The 24,503-nt window shown below is 37.7% G+C and overlaps 1 protein-coding gene across 1 annotated transcript in view; it reads left to right on the top strand.

The window, feature by feature from the left end:
- Positions 1-24,503, top strand: part of LOC136857981 (3'-5' RNA helicase YTHDC2) — a 587,467-nt gene that overhangs the window by 518,703 nt on the left and 44,261 nt on the right. Inside the window, exons 24-25 of the mRNA XM_067137136.2 lie at positions 8,566-8,816; positions 8,905-9,159. Of these exons, the coding sequence (XP_066993237.2) occupies positions 8,566-8,816; positions 8,905-9,159 (506 nt within the window). The remainder of the gene's footprint in view (positions 1-8,565; positions 8,817-8,904; positions 9,160-24,503) is intronic.

Below are 24,503 nucleotides of genomic sequence, written 5' to 3' on the forward strand. Positions count from 1 at the left end.
CTTTGATGCAATTAGTTCCTTAAAATCAGACACAAGAGATGAAAGATATTGTCTTAAATCCAGACATTCATTGAGCTTGTTGTGTGATACTTACTTCTTGTTTGGAGTGAGAAAGAAGAAAATAAAAACTGTCTCCACTTGTTCTCTATTAGTAAATGGCAGGAGATCCTTGAGAAACTTCTCGCTCAACTGTTCACATACAGTATATATATTGGGTATTTCTTCTCATGTTGTGCATTGTTCTACAATTCCTTTAACTTTTGCAGATTCGATTTTTATAATTTGTCCTTTTCTGCCTTCACCAATTATTTTTCCCATATCCCTGAACCACCGGTTGGGAAATGCTGATATATGGTATTGCCTACTTTGGCTTCAAATACTGTAGCTTCAAAAATGTTAATGTATTACACTTTACCGAGAGATAGATATTGAAAGTGATAGACAATTATAAAATTAAGTATTGCTGTGACCTCTTTCTTTTTCTCATCAAGAAGAGCCTTTTTTCTTGTGTCTGCAGAACTGTGTTAATGTCCATCTTACTTTAATGTCTCATAATTGAAGGGCTGATTCCAGTGGCGGCTCGTGGCTGTAAAGTATGGTGAAGAGCTATTACCCGTTCGGTTTTGACTGACAGATTTAGGAACTTCTTTCTTTCTTAATCTGTTTACCCTCCAGGGTTGATTTTTCCCTCGGACTCGGCGAGGGATTCCACCTCTACCGACTCAAGGACAGTGTGCTGGAGCTTCAGACTCTGGGTCGGGGGATACAACTGGGGAGGATGACCAGTACCTCGCCCATTCGGCCTCACCTGCTATGCTGAACAGGGGCCTTGGTGGGTGATGGGAAGATTGGAAGGGATAGGGAAGGAAGCGGCCATGGCCTTAAGTTAGGTACCATCCCAGCATTTGCCTGGAGGAAAAGTGGGAAACCATGGAAAACCACTTCCAGGATGGCTGAGGTAGGAATCGAGCCCACCTCTACTCAGTTGATCTCCCGAGGCTGAGTGGACCCCGCTCCAGCCCTCGTACCACTTTTCAAATTTCGTGGCAGAGCCGGGAATCGAACCCGGGCCTCCGGGGTGGCAGCTAATCACACTAACCACTATACCAGACAAGACAAGATTTAGGAACTATGTGTTGTTTTTGGTTGTTTTGTACTCGTACCTCGTACCTGTGACTGGCGGAGGGTCCAGCACATGACCACGATTTATTGAATTTAATGTTTCGTCATGACCACGAAAAGCTAGTTCTTGCTTACTTAAATAGAGCACTGCATCAATTATCAACTGAAGGAAAAGCCTATTTAAATGTACATTTTCACTGAACTGTACAATTACAATATACAGTCTGGCATTTTCCTTCAGGACATCAGAGATCGTATTTTGGTTTGTTTCCAATGTCTTGGAATCTAGCTTCTGTATTTTATGTTCTGCAGAGTCTCAGTGCTTATGTAAAGAACGTGTTATGTTCAAAAGGGCTGAAAATGCTTTTCTATTCCAAACGTTATTTTTATTGATAAAAGGCAAGCAGGCCCAACAAAATAACTTCTGTAGAGCTGGAGAGGAGCACAGCCATGGAAATTCCTTAAACCACGATCGTTTGAAACTAAGATTGTAAGATTTACCGGAATGTTTCACTTCTTTTGTAGCACAAATTTGCAGTGATTCAGTAGGGCGATCAAAACGTAGAACCTCATTCTGGTCGTTTCTCCAACGTGAAAATGGTGTTTATAATAAAATGCACACTATGTCATAAATAGGATACATATTTAAATAAAACAGCACAACACTACGAATGAACCACGATGCGTAAGTACTCGTACTTCACACAGGATGACTCAGGGAAGACGAAACATTCCGCTCTTCCGACAACTTCACTAGCACATTCCGCTGTGTGGAAAGTACGCGGGTGACGTCACGGTTGTCATGGCAACCGCCAAGGCCAAGCGCTAGGAGGGAGCACTTGGGAGGTAGAGGCAGCTGCGGAATCTCTCATCTTCACTCAGTCTCACGCGCCGTACTGTGGCCGACAGCCGGCGATTTCGTGAGTTCCCCTGGTTCTCATCAGGTGATGAGGTGCTCCAAACGCCATACAATAAAACATTTTCTTTCCGTAAAACCAACAAATGTCATAAGAAAAATAAATTTAAGTAATTCATTATGGTAAAAATAAGTGGTGAAGTGGCACTTCACCTACTTCACCTGAAAAGCCGCCCCTGGCTGATTCATATGCACTAAAAACAGCAATATATACACTCATATATGTATTATTGCATACTCTACAAAGTACTTGTTTTTCCTCTATGTATAAGATTGATTCTCCAAATATCAACTGTTGAAGCAGAATACTTTTAACTGATTTTTATTTTTGGCATGATTTCTAGTGGTTGCTGGTCTTGTTATAATGAAGAAATGAAAGTATAGGTTATAGGTCCAATATAGTGGCGGTTTCGGCATTCTCACAGTGCACTAAACAGGCTTGCTAATGTCGGCGCGTTACTACAGTTACTGAATAACATGAAAGATGAACGGTAAAGATAGGTTAGAGCTACAAAATATTGGTCTGAACTTATTAGATCGCTGCTCGTGACCATTGTGGCATTATTTAGTTTCAGACTGTTTCTGTTTCAATTCTTCTATGTAAGTAAAAATCCTTTTTGGGGTGGTAGGTTGGCCCCTGCCAAGTATCAAGGAAGTATCTCTCCTCCCTGCTACTTCTGGTCTTATAAAACATTATATTTCCATGATTCCGACATCCAAACTGAAAACAAAACACCACCCAAAAAAATTACACATTGTCAACCTTTTATTAATACTGTTGACTGTCAGCAACAATACATATAATAACAAAAATTATGGTTGTGATCTTCATGTCATAATATGATATCTTTAAGTTGAGATAGGTCCTCAGGCTAAGTAGTAAATCTACGGTGAAATGTACAGTATATCTGATGTCTGATGTAGAACAAACACTGATGTGCATGTATAATGTTATAATTATTCATGCAACATTGTCTGGTATACGTATGTTTTAGTTATCACATGATCTGTTTAATTTTTATTTGGCTGAAGATGGCCATTAAGTGGCTGAAACAAGTCCCAAGACTGATGTAATATTATTTATACTTGATGTATTAAAAAGGTGGACCCTATTGTCAGTTTATTTCTTATATTTCTGTACAATACACTAAATAAATTCGCATAGGTACATTCAGTAAGAGTTTACACAGCATCATCATGATCATCATTCATTTCCCTCGTCCAGCTCCAGCTGTTCGGCATGTTTAAGGCACCTTTCCATGTTCCTTTATTCAACCACAATTGTTACTTCTTAACTGTGCTCCAATCCAAGTTTCCTCTAATTATACTGTTCTTGATCATTTACCCTCCTCCTCTTGTCTGGGTCTCTGTCATCCGTTTTGGTATCCTTCCCTATTCCATCCTCTTAACATATCCAGACCATCTAAGTTTATCTCTCTCCATTCTGTCATAAAGATTTCCCAATGGTTACAAATTCTTGTTTTTATATCCACCTTATTCAATACAAACATTAAATGGGACATGTCTCGCTCGTTGTGTTGAGCATCTTCAGCCATTTTGTACAATTATCTCAAGGTTGAGTCATTATAGTCAACCTTATTTTACAATTATTTGTTCATTAAAATGTTATTACACATTAAAATATCATTACTATATAAAAGTAAACAGGAAGAAGTAACAATTGAAATGAGTCTATAATAGACTAGATGTTAATCACAGGAAGTTGATGTCCAAGTCATAGTAATGTGCCAATTAAATTGTAAGATTTGGCTAAAAATTTGCATTTTTTCTAACACAGCTAGTGTTAAGTTATTTATCCAAGTATAAATCTTCATATGAAGATTAGTGAATTAGAAGATTAAACTTGCAATATATTCTCGTTAGATGATTAAAAGATGGATCATTGGAGGTTTGTAGTCTGTTGTACGCATCATACTTGTGGTCTTCACCAATCCCCAACTGATTTGAGTCAGCCAATTTTTACTGGTCTGTTTGTTATTAAAGCGTGGTTAAAAAGGACAAGAATATTTGTTACTTAGTTGTTGGTGTGCTGTTTATTGCAGTGTTATGGATGAATATGTCTGTAACAAAAGAATGTTATGAGTGTGATGATTTGTAATTGTTTTTATAGATTCTTAAGGTTGAAACATCACTTACCCCTTTTTTTTTTTTTTTTTTTTTTTTTTTTCATGCTTTAGTGCCTAGCTGTGCTTGTTGCAGTACTGAAACTATTTGTCGTCATGTTGTTACTTCTTGTGTTATACATATGGGACGGGTGTGGTCGAGGGTGAGTAGGTGGTGAAGGAGAAGGAACTGGGGGCAGAGCGTTGGGTAGTGGCACAACATGAGGAGAACAAGTAGGGGTCATAGGGGAAGGGGGGTGTGGGCTGGGTATTGGATGCTAGCTTAACTTGTGGAGGGGGGTCTCTATGTATATTCTGAACAAGAAATGAATATATTGAACAGAGGAGTGAAGTTCAATTGGTCCAACCTGTACAGAACAGAAGACTTAACAATTACGATAGCAGAAACAGAATTTAAGTTCACTATGGACAAAAACATGAAATTGGTCTTATGCAAGATTTCCCAATCCGATTGATTACCTTCCTGACGTCCTCATTGCTTACTCTGTCCTCTCATCTTTCCTATTGTACTTATTAAAAATGTACTGGCCTGGATTATATTCTCCTGTATGTTTGTCAGATTCCGGGTCTCTGCTGCACATGTCAGTATTGCACAATAGTACATCTTATACCTCGCTTCTTTATACTTCATTGGTACTTCCTTCCTCCACACCAGGTTTCTCACATTTTAGTAGATTACATTTCCCTGTTGAATCCTTTTACTCATCTCCATGTCCAGCCCTGCATCCTGCATCACTTCGCTTCCCATATACTTGAAGCTCTCCACAATTTCAAGGTTTTGTCCCTTTATTTTCATTCCTTTCTCTTCTCCTCTAGTCAGTACTATTGCCTTATTCTTTCCCACATTGATTTTCAATAATCTCACTCAGCATGTCAAGTTGTCCTAGTACTTCTCCTCTGTTTGCTCCTCACACCACAGCATCATCTACAAACAACATCATATTCAGCTTCCTGTCCCCATATTTTAGCTTTGTCTCCTTCACAGTTTTGTTTATACCCATTATGAATAACAGTGATGACAGCACACTTCTTTGCTGTAGTCCAGTTTTATTCCAAAACCACTCTGTTTTCCCCACATGTATCTGGACACTGCTGCAACAATTTTTGTACATTGCTTGCACATATAGGGGCCAATGACCTTAGATGTTAGGCCCCTTTAAACAACAAGCATCATCATCATCATCAGCTTGCACATATTCTGTCATTTGGTTTACAAATCATATACAGTGAATTACTTTCCATACCTTTGATCTGGGTACACTATCATAAGTATGCACAAATAACAGGGGTTTTTTTTTTAAGTAATTAAAATTGGCAATATACGTCACTTACAGAAAACAAAAGTATCTAAGCCACCACCTAACAGTTGTATCACTGAAGGTATGTTAATGGTACAATTCACAGAGTGTATAAAGATGAAGTTAAATGACTCATGGCTTTTAGTCCTAGGAGTGTCCAAGAACAAGTTCAGCTTGCCAGATGCAGGTCTTATGATATGACACCCGTAGGTGATCTACGCATCGTGATAAAGATGAAATTATGATGAAGACGACACATACACCCAGCCCCCATACCAGCAGAATTAACCAATTATGGTTAAAATTCTCGACCATGCCGGGATTCAAACCTGGGACCCCTGTGATCAAAGGCCAGCATGCTAACTATTTAGCCATGGTGCTGGACTATAAAAATGATCTAGGCCTACTGAATCATAAACCTTAGCATTCAAAAAATAGATATTGCCTATCACAGTTGATTGAATGTGTATGTATCATTCAATGATACATTAAAATTATTCCCAACGTTCTTAAATTATTCCTGTAGCTAGCTAGTGGGTAAAGGAACTGTGTACAGATCCACATACTTCTACATGGATGGTGCAACAACTGTATTTACAAATAGAACAAAGTTGTGGATATCCTAGACAGCATAATTGTATTAATTACAGAAGCTGGATATTTCATTTCATATACAGGGTGGTCGGAAACAACGTGAACCAGGTGTATGAGCATTAAAGGGTTGGTCTTGCTGATAAATAATTTGAAAGAAATCATTTGATATCTTGCACCGTTGTCATTTTATCAGCTGCTGAATTTGGCCAATCAGATCGCTTCTTGGGGCTTTGCATGGCGGATTTGCTAAATCTGTACGTGACTTAAGAACAGCTTGAAAGCCAAGTGGAGAAATAAGCATCAAACACCCCCGTTGGTTTCAGCCATGTCACTGTAGCGTATTTGCTTTGGCACAATCCCATCAGCTCGGAGATCTGTATTCAAACCCCTCCCCAGGCAAAGTTTCAATCTTTGACTGGTGCTGCCATACCGGTCTTAAGCCATGTACATATTTAGCAATACAGCCTCGAAAAGCCCATTTGAATTCACCCATGAATTGATCTGATTGGCTAACTATAGCAGCTGATAAAATGACAATGGTGCGAGATACCAAATAATTTCTTTCAAATTATTTATCAACATGACCGACCCTCTAACGCTCATATACCCAGTTCACATTGTTTCCGACCACTCTGTAGAAGTTATTCTTATTTATTACAGTACATAAACCAATAATGTTACTCACGTAGATACACCCTTTTAGAAAATCTTTATATGAGCTAATTCTCACCTCTTGAGGACAAATGAACTGCCTGCTCTCCTGCACATAAATTCTGGCTTAGCACATCTGTGCAGCAAGCCACAGCAACCCTAGTCAGATCCCCCACGAGCATAAAAAAGACTGTCTGAAAATATGAAAAGATGAAGATGATGATGATGATGATGATATTGGTTTTACATCCCTCTAACCATATTTTTATGGTTTTTGGATATGTCAAAGTGCCAGAATTTTGTCCTGCAGGAGTTCTTTTACATGGCTGACATATTAGAGCACCTAATACCAGCGGACTGAGCCAGAATCAAACCTGCAAAATTGGCCTTTACCGCCCAAGCTACTAAGCCTGGCGCTTGTAAAAACAATTGCAGAGCAGTCTCTCTGAGATTCAGCCATTCAGATCTCAGACATGCAAAGTAATGGCTGCAGTATACTGCACACTAACTATATTCTTCCCGTACTGTCTATCAAACATCAGCTGTACCAAGGGGCAGAATCACCTTACTTTTGCTATAAAGACTTAAATTGGGAATAAATTAACTTGTTCTGGTGGATTTGATGAGTAGAACATTTTCCATTATAGGAGCTTGTTATTTCTGTCTCCTCTCTTTGCCAGCCATTTCACATACCTGTTATAATTTGAAGTGGCTTCTCTTTGCCAGTCATTTCACATACCTAGTATAATTTGCGGTGGCATCTCACGGGCAACTTCCATATTCTAAGCCCCGTTGTTTCACTTCATCCTAAATCGGAAATGACCACATTAAGAAAAGCTTTGTTTAAAGTCATTTCTAACTTTCTAGAGAATGTGAATGACAGAGTGAACTAATGTAACTTAGGAATAAACATTACTTTATCTATGTGTTCTGAGCATTCTAAAACATAACTGTACCCATCATGAATTGGGTAGTTTAGACTGGATCTGATGAGTTGTGTTAAAAATCTCTAAAATTTGGTCAATGAATCAATCAAGGTAAGGCTCTCGAGTGGCTTATGTGAAATGCTATCATGTCTTTGTAGAAAACTAGAAAGATTCAGGTTCCCAAGTCTTGAAAATTTCCTTCCTTAAAACATGTCTGTTTAGAAACTTGGTAAATATGTCCACACAGTGGGTAGCTGGTTTGAGCCTTGTAGGTGGAAAAAAAATTCACCATCAGAATGTTGGCCGGCAGGTTAGGAAAGGTGATGGTATACAATTTTTAATCATTATATTCCAAACTGGATTTGGTTCCAAACCTCTGCATAGTGTTTATATGGAGTAAGGGCATATGACGCTGTTGATTGTGATTCATCTGTCAGATGGGGAATGGTTTTTTTTTTTTTTTTTTTTTTTGCTAGGGGCTTTACGTCGCACCGACACAGATAGGTCTTATGGCGACGAGATGGGGAATGTTATGCCTTGTTATTCGATAGGAGTAGGTTATGGACTGACACAGGTTTCACCTTTTCCCTACCTCATCATCATCATCATCATCATCATCATCTCATACCCAGACATGCAAGTCATCTGTGGATGTGCACTAGGTTAGCCAGCCATTAACTAAATAATATTCTTTTAATCTTACTAACTCTTGGTAGTTCCAGATTACATGATATGCTTGATTTACTGTCTATGTATAGTAGAAAATGCAAATAAATCATGAAATTTCACCATTTGCCTCTTGATACATGTATTTTACATCATATGAATACCATTTTATTTTACAAGCTCTATCAGTGTTACTAACAATGTCAAGTTCATGTTAATTAAAATTTACGTTCTTTTTGCATCCCTAGGTGAACGTTCAGAATCAGGAAGCATTAAGTCTGGCGGCAGTGGGAATGTGAGTGAAGCCCCTTCACCCACTCCCTCTCAGAGCAGTACAGGAGAGAACACTGTTTCCAATTCAACCAGTCAAGGTTCTGCACCTGATACTCGTTACTTCATCATCAAAGCAGGCAGCATGAAGAGTATCGAGGCTTCGCTTAGTCGAGGGGTTTGGGCTTTCACTCCTAGTACAGAACGAAAAGTTACACGTGTCTTCAAGGTATGCAACTGATTGTGTGTTCTTTGCTTATTTTTTCAGTATAGATAATTAAATGTATACTGTCTACTTTTGTTATTTTGCTGCATAGGAAGCTAAGAGAGTGATGTTGGTGTTCAGTGTGCAAGGAAGTGGACACTTTCAAGGCTATGCAAGGCTGAACAGTGACAAACCAGAAGTGAAAGCTGATGGTTCTGAAAATTGTGCAGATCTGGGAGGTCCTAACTTGAGTGCCCCACTTCCTATTGAGTGGCTCAAGAGAGCAAATATTCCATTCCAAGCTACGCGTCATTTGCTCAACCCACTCAACGAAAATAGACGGGTTCAGACAAGTCGGGATGGACAGGTAATATGATATTATTATATTTACAACAAGTGCAAAGAATTGTTGGTAAGTTTCCCCTGAATTCTGAAATAATGAAAAAATAACTAAATTTGAGCTATATAGCAGTTGGACCTTTTTTTTATAAAATCAGTCATTCAATCGCTCAATCAACATTGTTCTGCATGTAGGCCAGTTGCCCAGTTGGCAGATTCTTCATTTGTTGTTTACCTAGTCTTTTCTTAAATAATTTTAATGAATTTGGAAATTTATCAAGCATCTCCATTGGTCAATTATTCCAGTCCCTAACTCCTCTTCCTATAAATTAAAGTTTGCCCCAATTTGTCCTCGTGAATTCCAACTTTATATTCATATTGTGATCTTTCGTACTTTTAAAAACACCAGTCAGACTTAATCGTCTACTGGTGTCATTCCATGCCATCTTTCCACTAACAGCTCGGAACATACGCTTAGTTTAGCAGCTCGTCTCCATTCTCCCAAGTCTTCCCACCTGAAACATTGCAAAAGTTTTGTAATGCTATTCTTTTGCTGGAAATCACCCAGAACAAATAGAGCTTTGGATTTTTTCCAGTTCTCAAATCTAGTAATCCTGGTGAGGGTCCTTTGCACTGAAATCATACTGCCATATAATTGTGGTATTTCCAGAGACTTATATTCCCTCTCTTTTACATACTTACTACAACTCCTAAGTACCCTCATAACATGTGCAGAGATTTGTAACTTTCATTTACAATCCCATTTACAGAGGTGCCAGCTATTATGGATTGTCTGTAATTATTACGGATTTCACATCATGATTATGGCATTATGGTTAAAGTGGAAATTAATATCGAAAAGCAACATCATTACCACGGAAGAAAAAAACGAAAGAAGAAAAGAATGTTCAATCCCTTCAAGCATTACTGCTCAACCCTCTTTGTTTTAATGCTTATGAGCAGTGTTGCCAACCCAGTTTTCATTTAATAAGCTAGATCATCATCTAATAAAGGCTAGAAGAAGCGAAATCAGAATTAGAAAATGTTAAAAAATTAGCCAAATATTTATAACACTGCTCACCAGGAAGGGAATGAAATTGTTCTTTGTTCTGTTCAATTAGCAAACCACTGTAACTGCAAACCATGGACGTTTAATTATGTACACTAAGCTAGTCTTGACAGGTGGAGGTGGTGGTGATTGTTGTTTTAACAGGAAGTACTGCTGGGCAACCATCCTTTATTAACACTAATCAAAAAATAAAGGTATCGGCCAAAGAAAGACAGGGGCCATGAAGGGCGTGAAAGTGAAAGACTCCCTAGGCCCCGTGACCTAATACCGTCAAAGTACAAAAGTTGACCAAGGGAGGTCAGATAGATAGATGAAAGTGAGGAGCCTGACACAAGTAAGGAAGTTTTGTGAGGTCATCGGACGATAGTAAAATTGAAGTATGAGAAAGGATGTTATAATATTACATTGTAAATGCACATTCCAAGCCCCCACTGGACCAGTGGTGAGTCATGTACCATGACTAAGAACATGGCTAGTTGCTACCACATTATACAAAAAGGTAACGTAGGGAGGAGAGAGTCTTCGTTCATAACTGGGGGAACCACCACATTACATCACATGAGGCACGTTGGATGAAATAAGCAGATTTAGTAGGGGAAAAACTACAGCAGGAATACTGTTTTTTTGCTGTTAAACGACAACCTTTAAAGGTACAAACCTGTTTCTACATTCTTCAACAATTGCTTTAAACCCATCCAACAGACAGTTTAAAATTTTATTTACCATTTTCCACTGATTATAATTACTTTTTTCTGATAAAACTCCCTCATGTCCATCTTATGAACTATATGGTAATGTCTAATAGTTTTAGGGCCAGTTTCATCAACCACTGTTAAAAATCCGATAATGGAGCCTTAGTTGACACCTTGTTAAGATTTTAACGTGGTATTATGGAAATCACGTTTCACAGAACACTATAACAAGCTCGTTAACTAACATGATGTTCATGTAAACGATCAATTCAGCAGTGTGTAACATTAATATTATTTCACTCTTCTGAACGGTGCTGGGCATAATGTTATTCATTTGTCACCTTTCTCCTGTACTCTTTTTGCGCGGGATAAGAGGTTCAATTTGAAATACCTGCACAACAAACCAAAAAAAAAAAAGAAAAGAAGCGCAAAGAAAAGATTATTTGAAGAACGAGTTGGAGTGGTCCAAGACCGGAGATAGTATATTTATTCCAGCATTTAAATAGATGATATTGAAGATTATTGCATTAATCGGTAACGAAGGTGAGCTGCTTCGTAATGATGTCGACTTGTGATTCAGGATATCACGGAGGTTTTTAAGCTGAATTTTATTAACCAGACAGATCAGTAATAACCACAGTAGCACAATCATATTCAAAAATAGGCCTAGCAGGTTATACATGGTGTAAGCTACATATGACTATGATCCCCTTCCTTTGAATTTAGCCGGCCCCGTGGTGGGGATAGCATGTCTGCCTCTTACCCGGAGGCCCTGGGTTCAATTCCCGGCCAGATCAGGGATTTTTACCTGGACCTGAGGGCTGGTTCGAGGTCCACTCAGCCTACGTTATTAGAATTGAGGAGCTATCTGACGGTGAGATAGCGGCCTCGGTCTAGAAAGCCAAGAATAATGGTCGAGAGGATTTGTCGTGGTGACCACACGACACCTCGTAATCTGCAGGCCTTCGGGCTGACCAGCGGTCGCTTGGTAGGCCAAGGCCCTTCAAGGGCTGTAGTGCCGTGGGGTTTGGTTTCGTCCTTTGAATTTATATTTCAATACAAATGTAATGTTTGTTACATATTAATAAGTTAATGTAATATCAGTATAATACCTACGGTATCTCTCTTCTATGAAATGATGGTTTGGTTTTAAAGCATTCTTGTTATTGTGTGAGATATCTCTTTCATATTACCATTCAGAGGTTTTTAAGCTAAATTTTATTAACTGGACAGGTCATTAACAACTATAGTAGCACAATCATATTAGAAATTAGACCTACCAGGTTATACATGGCTACATGTGATTATGATTCCCTTCCTTTGAATTTATATTTCAATTCAATATTTGTTACATGTTAATAAGTTGATGGTATATCAGTATAATACCTATCTCTCTTCTTTGAAAAGTTGTTTTAGTTTTAAAGCATTCTTGTTATTGTGTGAGATGTCTCTCTCTTATTACCATTCAGAGGTTTTTAAGCTGGATTTTATTAACTGGACACATCATTAATAATTACAGTAGCACAATCATATTAGAAATTAGGCCTACCGGGTTATACGTGGTGTAGGCTACATTTGATTATGATTTCCTTTATTTTGAACTTATATTTCTTATATAGGAATAAATTAATCGCATATTAGTTTCAGTACCTATCTCTCTTCTACAATTTACAATACTGATATCTCCCGTAATGATCTGAGTGACCAAGTTGCGTAATATCTCAGAACAATCAGCAGTTGCTGCATTGGAAACAGATGAGAATTTCATCCTGTACGGTATTCTGACCTCTCTTCTATCTCTTTGAGTAGGTACTTTCCTTGCAACAGGTTTAGATAAACTATACTGCTCCAAAAACTGCATTTCTGTTAGTTCAGGTATGTCATTTCTTCTCCGTGATACTTCCTATCTCTCAGCATTTTGAAGGTAATCTAAATAGAGCACCTGAGCACCAAACACAAAATCTCTTCCAGCCATTTTTATTTTAACACTACGTTGAGTAGCTTAACGTGACGTGAGTGCTATGTTAAATTAACAGAGTGTTCCACAGCGCGTTAGTGTTAACAAAGGTTGATGAAACAGCCATTCTGTTAACTATCACGTTAAAGCAGTGTAACGTGACGTTAAATCCTAATGGAGTTTGATGAAACTGGCCCTTAGTTTTGTGATCACTTATACCTTCAGATTTGGTACCCTATCCCCACCTAGGTACATTTAGGGAAATGGGGTGGGAAGGGGTCTGGAAGTCAAGTAGGGATGACATAAAAATGTTAGTGTTGAACTGTAGAAGTATTGTAAAGAAAGGAATAGAATAAAGTAATTTAATAGATATGTACTTACCAGATATTCTAATAGGAGTTGAATCATGCCTGAGATATGATATAATGGATGCAGAAATTTTCTTATGGAACTGGAGTGTTTATCGTAGAGATAGGATAGGAATGGTAGGAGGGGGAGTATTCATTCTGGTGAAAGAACAATTTATAAGCTACGAAAAATGAAGGATGACAAACATGAAACTCTAGGTGTAAGAATCATCTCTAAAGCTAATAGGCAACTTGATATTTTTTTGGAGTGTACAGACCTGGAAAGGGTGGCACAGACACTGATTTGGAATTATTTGATAAGATAATCAGGTACGTGGGAAATGCTATGGAAAGGAACGTGATTGTAGCGGATGATCTCAATTTACCAAACGTCACTTGTTGGCAAATGTCAATTGGGAAGGTAATGCGAACGAGAGAAAGCATGACCAAAAAATGGCAAATAAGTTAATCTGGGAAGGACAGCTGAATCAGAAAGTGATGAAACCAACTAGAGGGAAGAATATTCTGAACATATTGCTGGTAAAACTAGATGAGCTCTATTGAGAAACCAAAGTTATAGATGGTATTAGTGATCACGAAGCTGTTTTTGTCGTAGTTAAAAGTAAATGTGATAGAAAGGAAGGTTGTGAAAATAGGACTTTTAGGCATTACCATATGGCTAATAAAACAGGCATGAGGGAGTTTTTAAAAAGTAATTATGTAAACAGTTTGTGGGTAAACAGACAGGATGTTGTTGTTTGAGTCATTAGTCCATAGTCTGGTTTGATGCAGCTGTCCATGCAACCCTATCCTGTGCTAACCTTTTCATTTCTACATAACTGCTGCATCCTACATCTGCTCTAATCTTCTTGTCATATTCATACCTTGGTCTACCCCTACCATTCTTACCCCTACACTTCCCTCAAAAACCAACTGCAGAAATCCTGGGTGTCTTAAGATGTGTCCTATCATTCTACCTCTTCTTCTCGTCAGATTTAGCCATAACGATCTCCTCTCACCAATCTGATTCAGTATCTCTTCATTCGTGATTCGATCTATCCATCTTACCTCCAGCATTCTTCTGTAACACCACATTTCAAAAGCTTCTATTCTCTTTCTTTCTGAGTGAGTTATTGTCCATGTATGACTTTCATACAATGCCACACTCCAAACAAAAGTCTTCAAAAACATTTTTCTACTTCCTATATCAATATTCGAAAAGTGAGGCCTTCCTTGCTTGTGCTAGCCTGCATTTTATGTCGTCCTTACTTCTGCCATCGTTAGTTATTCTACTACCCAAGTAACAATATTCATCTACTTCCTTTAAGACTTTGTTTCCTAATCTAATGTTTCCTTCATCACCTGACTTTGTACGACTGCACTCCCTTACTTTTGTTTTGGACTTATTTATTTTCATCTTGTACTCCTCACCCAAGACTCCATCCATACCAGTCACCAGCTTTTCCAGATCTTCTGCAGTCTCAGATAAAATAACAATATCATCAGCAAATCTCAGGGTTTTGATTTCCTCTCCTTGGATTGTGATTTCCTTTCCAAATTCTTTGATTCCTTTACTGCTTGTTCTATATAAACATGGAAAGGAGAGGGGGGAACTACAGCCTTGCCTCATCCCTTTCAGGATTACTGCTTCTTTTTCATAGCCCTCGATTCTTATCACTGCAGACTGATTTTTATTCTTATCACTACAGACTTGACTTTATATAGATTGTACATAATTCTTCTTTCTCGGTACCTGATCCTGATCACCTTCAGAATCTCGAATAGCTTGGTCCAGTCAACATTATCAGATGCCTTTTCTAGATCTACGAACGCCATGTATGTAGGCTTGCCCTTCTTAATTTGATCCTCTAAGATCAGACATAAAGTCAAGATTGCTTCACGTGTTCCTACATTTCTTCTGAAGCCAAATTGATCTTCTCCCAACTCAGTTTCAACTTGTATTTCCATACTTCTGTAAATAATACATGTTAGAATTTTGCAGGCATGAGATACTAAACTAATGGTGCGGCTGTTTTCGCACTTCTCAACACCGGCTTTCTTGGGAATAGGTATAACAACATTCTGCCGAAAATTGGATGGCACTTCTCCTGTCTCGTACATCTTGCACACCGAATGGAATAACCTCGCCATGCTGCTTTCTCTTAAAGCAGTCGGTAATTCAGAGGGAATGCCATTAATTCCAGGTGCTATGCTCCTATGTAGGTCTCTCGAAGCTCTGTCAAATTCTGACCTCAAAATTGGGTCTCCCATTTCATCAGCATCAACAGCGTCTTCTTGTTCCAGAACCATATCATCTACATCCTTATCTTGATATAACTGTTGGATATTTCCTGCCATCTTTGTGTCTTGTCTTCTTTTCCTAAAAGTGGTTTTCCATCTGAACTCTACACCTAGTTTTCCTTTCTCCAAAGGTTTCCTTGATTTTCCTGTTTGCAGCATCTACCTTTCCTAGGACCAAACAACTTTCAACATCCTTGCACTTCTCCTTCAGCCATTCTTCCTTAGCTGCCCTGCACTTCCTATCCACTTCATTCTTTAATCACGTGTATTCTTTTCTACCCTCTTCATTTTTTTGCTTTCTTGTATTTTTGCCGCCAGGCTGAGTGGCTCAGGTGGTTGAGGCACTGACCCCATCCTGGCAGGTTCGATCCTGGCTTAATCCGGTGGTATTTGAAGGTGCTCAAATACGTCAGCCTCATGTCGGCAGATTTACTGGCACGTAAAAAAAACTCCTGCGGGACTAAATTCCGGCACCTCGGTGCCTCTGAAAACCATAAAAGTAGTCAGTGGGACAAAAAGCAAATAACATTATTATTATTACGTATTTTTGTCGTTCATCGATCAGATCTAGTATCTCTTGAGTTATCCATTGATTCTTAGTTCATCTTTCCTTTCTTCCCAACATCTCTTCAGCAGCCCTACTGACCTCATTCTTCATGGCTGTCCATTCTTCTTCTACTGTGTTTCCTTCAGCCTTTTCATTTAGTCCTTTTGCAACATATTCCTTGAAACAATCCTTCACACACTTTTCTTTCAACTTGTCTATATCCCATCTCACTGGTTTCCTTTCCTTCTTCAATCTCTTCAACTTCAGATGGCATTTCATGACCAACAAGTTGTGATCAGAGTCTACGTCTGCTCCTGGGAAAGTCTTGCAATCCAATACCTGGTTTCTGAATCTCTGCCTAATCATAATGAAGTCCTTTTGATACCTTCCAGTGTCTCCAAGTCTCATCCATGTGTACAGCCGTCATTTGTGGTGCTTGAACCAAATATTAGCAAGGACTAAATTGTGATTGGTGCAGAATTCAACCAGCCAACTTCCTCTTTCGTTCCTCTGTCCCATTCCAAAATCTCCTACTACATTACCTTCTCTTCCTTGGCCTACCACTGCATTCCAGTCTCCCATCACAATTAGATCCTTGCCACCTTTTACGTACTGTATTAAATCTCTTATCTCTTCATACATTCAATTTCCTCATCATCGGCTGAACTAGTAGGCATTGTAGTGGGCATTGGTTTGGGGTCCATCTTGACAACAATAATCCTTTCCTGTGCTGGTCCTAGTAGCTTACCCGCTGCCCTATTTTCTTATTCATTATCAAACTAACTCCTGCATTTCCCCTGTTTGATTTTGTGTTGATAAATCTGTAGTCACCTGACCAAAAATCCTGCTCTTCCTGCCAACGTACTTCACTTATACCAGCTACATCTAACTTTAGTCTATCCATCTCCCTTTTCAGATTCTCTAACCTACCACAATGATTCAAACTTCTAACATTCCACGCTCTGACTTGCAAATTGTTAGTATCCATCTTCCTGATGATTGCCCCCCTCTTGTGTAATCCTCACCTGGAGATCCGAATAGGGGACTATTTTACCTCAAACTATTCTACTCGGGAGGAAGTCATCATCAGTACATCTTTCATACAGAGAGCTGCATGTCCTCGGGAGTTAGTTATGCTGTAGTTTCCCATTGCAGCAGTATCAACACAGCTAAGCCATGTTTAGTATTATTATAAGATCATATCAATCGATCATCTAGACTTCCACCCTTGTAACTTCCGAAAGGCTGCTACCCCCACCCCCAACCCCCTCGATTAATCATTCGTTAGTCTGATCTGTCGGCAGATACGCGGGTACATAACTTTAAAATTTATAAGGAATGGTAAAGAAACAGGCAGAAACAGGTCCAAGGAAGACATTCTAGGAATCATTAATGAACAAGTGGAATGATGTATGCGAGTATTTCCGGAAGGCAGAAGTATTCAGCCAGCAATACGTAAGGATTGTTGATTACAAGGATAATGTCCAGTCAGAGGAGGTGACTAATACTAATGAAGTATTGAAATTTACCTATGATAACAAAGACATTTACAGTGCGATACAAAAGTTGAAAACTGGAAAAGCAGCTGGAATTGATAAGATTTCTGGGCATATACGAATGACAATGGGTTGGGATATAATACAATATCTGAAGTATTTACTTGAATACTGTTTACATGAAGGAGTTATACCAAATGAATGATGAGTTGCCCCTGTATGTAAAGGAAAGGATGATACACATAAAGCTGAAAATTACAGGCCAGTCAGTTTGACATGTGTTGCATGTAAAGCTTTGGGAAAGCATTCTTTCTAATTATGTAGGCACAAGCTGAAGTGTTGACAGGACAATCATGTAGCAGCTGCAAAGTTACCTAACTCCCCAGCTACTTTCCGCCAATATTCAGACATTCTGTCTTACTGGGGACACAGAAATAATCCCATCTATCGGAGTGAGTGGCAGCAGAAGAGACGAGTCATGTCACATCAGTGGTCAATGAAATGTTGTTGTTGATCAGTTGTATAAGCTTTCAATATTGTAGTCCTTCACATTTTATTTTCTTGTGATATTAGGACATCTAACGTAAAGGGAGTCCTTCCTTCTTTCGTGACTCCTTCTTGTCTTATTCTTCAAGCAACCGTTCCTTTATGGTTTTTTCTCATTTTTATAATCATCACAATTTTCCTTGTTGATATGGACTGATGACCATGCGGTTTTACACCATAGACAATCATGACAAAAACCATCACCAGTTAACAGGATTAAGCAATATTTCCATGTTAGCAATGCTTGGCACTGATATGGACTAAGCAACAAAAGTCTAAAATCATGAATTCTTTTATCATAGTCAGTAATGTAAAACTGCAAAAGGCATAAATGATCAAAACTTGTATTCTCTATGTAATACTCTTTGATAGGAACAGTGACACAGGTATTTAAAAAAATTAATTTTAGGCACCTTCCCTTAAACTACCATTGCATTCAACATGAATAAAATTATTTATAGCCTAGACTATAGTACCTTATTCCCAGACTTTACATACCAATTTTCATTAAATTCTGTTCACCCATTTTCTTGTGGTTCGGCGATGATATGGACTTGGCAACAAAAATCGAAATGCATGAATATCTCTATCATAGCCAGTGTTGCCAACTTAGCGGATTTTCCGCTAAATTTGGCGAAATTATAAAACTGTCAGCGGAGAAATATATCATTTAGCAGGCAGCAGATTTTTTGGCAGAATTCTAGATTAATTATAGCAGAATTTAGTGTTTTATCCATTTTACGTTTTTTTTTTTTTTTTTTAATTTGTACTCCAGTCTATCTCTGAGCTATTCCATATTTCTTGTCAGGAGCTAGCAGTCACATGAGGAAAACTTGTTATTTGGATCTGATGTTACGAGATCATGGTATCATAAATTTGTAATACATGGGGAATGGGTTGATGAATGACGATAGATAATGAAACTGTGAGAGAGTAGCATTTATATTTATGCTATGAAAGAAGTCCGTTTAATGAGCTGGCCTGTTCTGCGTGTGGCCCTTGAGGTAGGGGATTCACCTAGTTTGCACCCGGCAGCAAAACACCTACAAGTTTTAGCTCGCCGGCTCGCAGGCAGGGGGTTAATCCCAGTGAAACTCACAGATCAGATGATTGCAGACAATTAATTATTATTATTATTATTATTATTATTATTATTATTATTCATTTTGAGTGCTCATTATTTGAGATAGGATTTCTTGGCAGAATTTTAGCGGATTTTTAGTAGTATTTAGCGGATCTTGAAAATAGAAGTTGGCAACACTGATCATAGCTGGTACAGCAAAAATGTATAAGACATAAATGATCAGAAATTTAATTCTATATAAGTACAGTTATGTAGTATTTATTGATAGGACCACTAATAACATAAATATATCAGAACCCTAACCTACCATTTCACTCAGCATGAATAAAATTAATTATAACCTAAGTTATAGTGCCTCATTCCCTGACTTTACGTAAGTTGCCATTGATGCTTTCACGACCTGTACTTATAGACATAATACTATATAGGCTTTTGGGCTCATGTCGTGTCAAGAAAATAAGGTGAAATTCTTTACGTTTCCACAGCTTCCCATATAATCCTGGACCTGTAGTGTACATGGTACATAAGGTATACATCGGCCAAACATGCCGATCCATTGGTACCCGTATCAAGGAACATGAACGTAATATTCGTCTCAACCAACTAAACAAATCGCAAATAGCTGAGCACGCTCTATCATCGGGTCATGCTGTTATGTTCCAAGATACTCGAGCTCTTGCCCACACTAGACACTACAGGTCCAGGTTTATATAGGAAGCTGTGGAAACATGTAGAAATCCTAACAGTTTCAACAGGGACACTGGCTATCAATTAAGTAATACCTGGTTGCCAACCATTAAGAATTTACATAGGTAGTTCCCTTCCCTGTCCCTTCACTATTGTTATTTCGTCTCGGTGTTTTCCAAATTCGTACATTCCTCATCGCCAGATGTTTCATTCCAGGCTTGTGTTAATGTCATACACCTGTCAATGTTATATGTTACGTACACATCTTATGTGAACCTCTTTAGACTGATTCTGATCGTTTTGTCAGCTTCCGCTTCAAACGCCAGCACTGTGCCATGTCTGGGGAGCCATCTGGTGGTGAATGAATGTACCATTTCCACATCTTTTATAATGTCTAAATTTAAAGAGTCATTGTTTAAGAAGCCTTTCTCGTGGACAGTCATATTTTCTTCTGATGACGCAGAGCACAGTTCTCTGTGAAACGTAAAGAATTTCACCTTATTTTCTTGACATAACATAAGCCCAAAAGCCTATACAGTATCATGTCTTTAAGTAAGTTACCAATTTTCATTAAATTCCCTTCGGCCATCTTCTCGTGATGCGTGTACATACATACATATAGACAGACAGAAATGACGGAAGATTAAAAAGAGCATTTCCTTCTTTGGGCATGGCCGATGCAGAAATACCATTCTTTTTAAATTCTGAGGAATGTATAGACAAAATTCTTATTATTATATATATGTATATGTTTGCAAAATTACTAACTGGTTCAGATTTGGGAAAGGTTCTTCCACTGAAGTTCAAATTGTAGGATTCCAGGAAGATATAGCGGATATCTTGGATTCAGGCGGTCAAATGGACTGTTTACATACAATTTACAAAATATACATTTAATGTTAACCTAGTCAATACTTACAATACCCCATTTTGTGGTTAAATATTTATAAATGATAGAAAGGTTGTGAACATGTTTCGCCCTTCTTAATGGGCATCATCAGCACAATGGATAACCTTAAAACAAATAATTACAACTAAGAACGTTTACAATTATTGGTCATATAAAATTGGAATGAGATGTTGTGATGTTAAAAATTATTTTCGATATCATGATTAGAAAGTTTGACGCGAATGTTACAAACACAAGTTAAAACCATTGTAGTACATTTTTACAATATTATCTAAAAAATATATATCGGCATTCGTCTGGAATTGAAATGGATCCTCTTCTTTTAATTTTTGGTGAAAGTCAATGTCATCCCAATACGTCCCATTATTAACTGTCGTAACAGCCCAACCTACAAAATTTCTAAATACATTCATAGCTTCCTCAAAAGACACTATACATTTCATAACAAACAACCATTAAAAAATTCAATTGATTTTTGCGAGACCCTTAACGAATTCAACTTACAATCCCATCATATAATGTGCTCTTTCGAAGTAGTTAACATGTTTTCAAATTAGAGACACTATTGATATTATATACAACAATATCAGTAAATACAGTAACCTCAGCAAAATTGAGACCGAAGAATTTATGACTATATTAAAATTTACATTAGATAATAACTATTTCACATTTAATGGTAGAATTTACAAACAGAATGGCTTGGCGATGGGAGACCCTATTTCGGGTATCCTAGCCGATATCTATATGGATACGATTGAGCACACAAAAATTAAAACCAACATAAAAGGAATTAGTTTATGGTTAAGGTTTGTGGATGACACATTTGTCATAATTGACAAGAATGTCACCAGCAGTAATGAAATATTAGATAAATTAAACAAGATCAATCCCAACGTAAATTTTATAAAAGAAGATGAAGATAGAGGCTCTTTAAATTTCTTGGATATAAAAGTTACCCGATCTAACAACTCCTTTGAATATCAAATTTACAGAAAACCTACACACTCGTCAATTACAATACATAATTCTTCATTACATCCTGGATCACATAAACAGGCATCTTTTTACAGCCTGATATATCGAGCCTTAAGAATCCCCTTATCTCCCATAAATTTGAGAACTGAATTAAATTATATAAGAAATCTTGCAGTAACCAATGGATATAAGATTGAAATGATAAACCGTCTGATATATAAGATCACAAACAAGCTATCCACTAACCACAAACCAGATAGGCCTAACAGAAATAAACATGCCATTTTCACATATAATAGCCCAACTATCCACCAAATTACTAATGCCTTCAACAAGTATAATATAAATGTAGCTTACAGAACAACCAATACTACACAGAACATATTTTTCAATTATAATAAAATAAATAATAATAACAGCAAATATTTAGGTTCAGGGGTATACAGGTTGACATGTTCGCAGTGTGGTTATTCATACGTTGGCCAGACTGGACAAAGTTTTATTACAATATATATGGAACATTTCAATGCCGACAAACATAACAAATATTCCGCTATGAGTAGGCCTACACACATGAAGGAAACGGGCCACCATTTTACCTCAATAGAAAAAGATCTGATAATAATAAGGAATACTAACAATGGAAAACTACTAAATGAATTAGAAAATATTTATATATATCTGGACAAAACATTTAATAAAGATCGCAACCTTAATGACGACACGGAGATTAAGAGTTCTTTACACACATTAATACCTAAGTTATTGAAAACAGTTATTCCAAATCAAAAGAAAATTCTGCATACATTAAAAGTTGTCAGTTCAACAACTCCACTTATCCCCCCGAATACTAAACCTACAATTCCCCCTCCAAATAATCCCCCTCCCGTACCAATACCAATACATATTACTCCGCCCAATTCTTCCCTCCCTCAGACCGCTCCCCTCCCTCCGCCACACCCATACAATACTCGTAGCAGGAACGCCAGTCAGACTAACGCTAATAACAAAACAAGATAGACACTCCACGGCATTCGAGTAAGTATCCATTTTTACGTAACCCATAGCACTGTACAATCACATACATTATTTATACATACACATTAAATACGTTTTTATATTTCTTTGCAGTTCTAACCATTGAGATTTACACAACAATATGGAAGACTACTGTTAAAGCGTTAACCATTCCAACTTCTACATCGGATAACTTTTCAACGTATATTCCATTTCAACGTATTCTCACCTGAAAGTGTTTTAACCAATTTAACTCAAGAAATAACACCAATTGTTCATTCCTGACCTAATGTCTACAATAAGAACATATGTTTTTTTACATATCTTTTTCTTCAAATCTGTTTGGTGGTGAACACAATAACATTGACTTTCACCAAAAATTAAAAGAAGAGGATCCATTTCAATTCCAGATGAATGCCAATATATATTTTTTTAGATAATATTGTAAAAATGTACTACACTAGTTTTAACTTTTGTTTGTAACATTTGCGTCAAACTTTCTAATCATGATATCGAAAATAACTTTTAACATCACAACATCTCATTCCAATTTTATATGACCAATAATTGTAAACGTTCTTAGTTGTAATTATTTGTTTTAAGATTATCCATTGTGCTGATGATGCCCATTAAGAAGGGCGAAACATGTTCACAACCTTTCTATCATTTATAAATATTTAACCTAAAATGTGGTATTGTAAGTATTGACTAGGTTAACATTAAATGTATATTTTGTAAATTGTATGTAATCACTATTGTCAATACAGACCAAAAATGAGATTAATGACTTGTAACAAATGGACTGTATCGCGATTGACCTGTCTAAGGCATTTCATAAGGTAGATCATAGGAGACTACTGGCAAAAATGAGTGCAATTGGTCTAGACAAAAGAGTGACTGAATGGATTTATATATTTCTAGAAAACAGATCTGTGAGAATTAGAGTAGGTAAAGCTTTATCTGATCCTGTAATCATTAAGAGTGAAATTCATCAAGGTTGTTATTAGTCTTTTATGTTCCTTATATATGTAAATAATATGAGTAAAACTGGAGTCAGAGATAAGGCTTTTTGCAGATCATGTTATTCTGTGTAGACTAATAAATAAGTTACAAGATTGTAAGCAGCTGCAAAAAGACTTTGACAATGTTGTGAAATGGACAGTGGGCAATGTTATGATGGGTTCAAAAGTCAGGTTATTAGTTTCACTAATAGGAAAAGTCCTTTTAGTTTTAATTATCATTGATGGGGTGAAAGTTCCTTATGGGGATTACTTTGAGAGTACCTAGGTGTTAATATATATGAAGATCTTGATTGGGGTAATCACATGAATGGGATTGTAAATAAAGGGTACAGATCTCTGCACTTAGTGCTGACCACATGACACCTTGTAATCTGCAGGCCTTCGGGCAGAGCAGTGGTCGCTTGGTAGGCCAAGCCCCTTCAGGGCTGTAGTGCCATAGGGTTGGTTAGTTAGTATGGATGTAAAAGAGAGGTCATATAAGACTCTGGTAAGACCCCAACTAGAATGGTTCCAGTGTGTGTGTGTGTGTGTGTGTGTGTGTGTGTGTGTGTGTGTGTGTGTGTGTGTGTGTGTGTGTGTGTGTGTGTGTGTGTGTGTGTGTGTGTGTGTGTGTGTGTGTGTGTGTGTGTGTGTGTGTGTGTGTGTGTGTGTGTGTGTGTGTGTGTGTGTGTGTGTGTGTGTGTGTGTGTGTGTGTGTGTGTGTGTGTGTGTGTGTGTGT

Source organism: Anabrus simplex, chromosome 1 (assembly GCF_040414725.1).
Source record: "Anabrus simplex isolate iqAnaSimp1 chromosome 1, ASM4041472v1, whole genome shotgun sequence".
Classification (NCBI taxonomy): domain Eukaryota; kingdom Metazoa; phylum Arthropoda; class Insecta; order Orthoptera; family Tettigoniidae; genus Anabrus; species Anabrus simplex.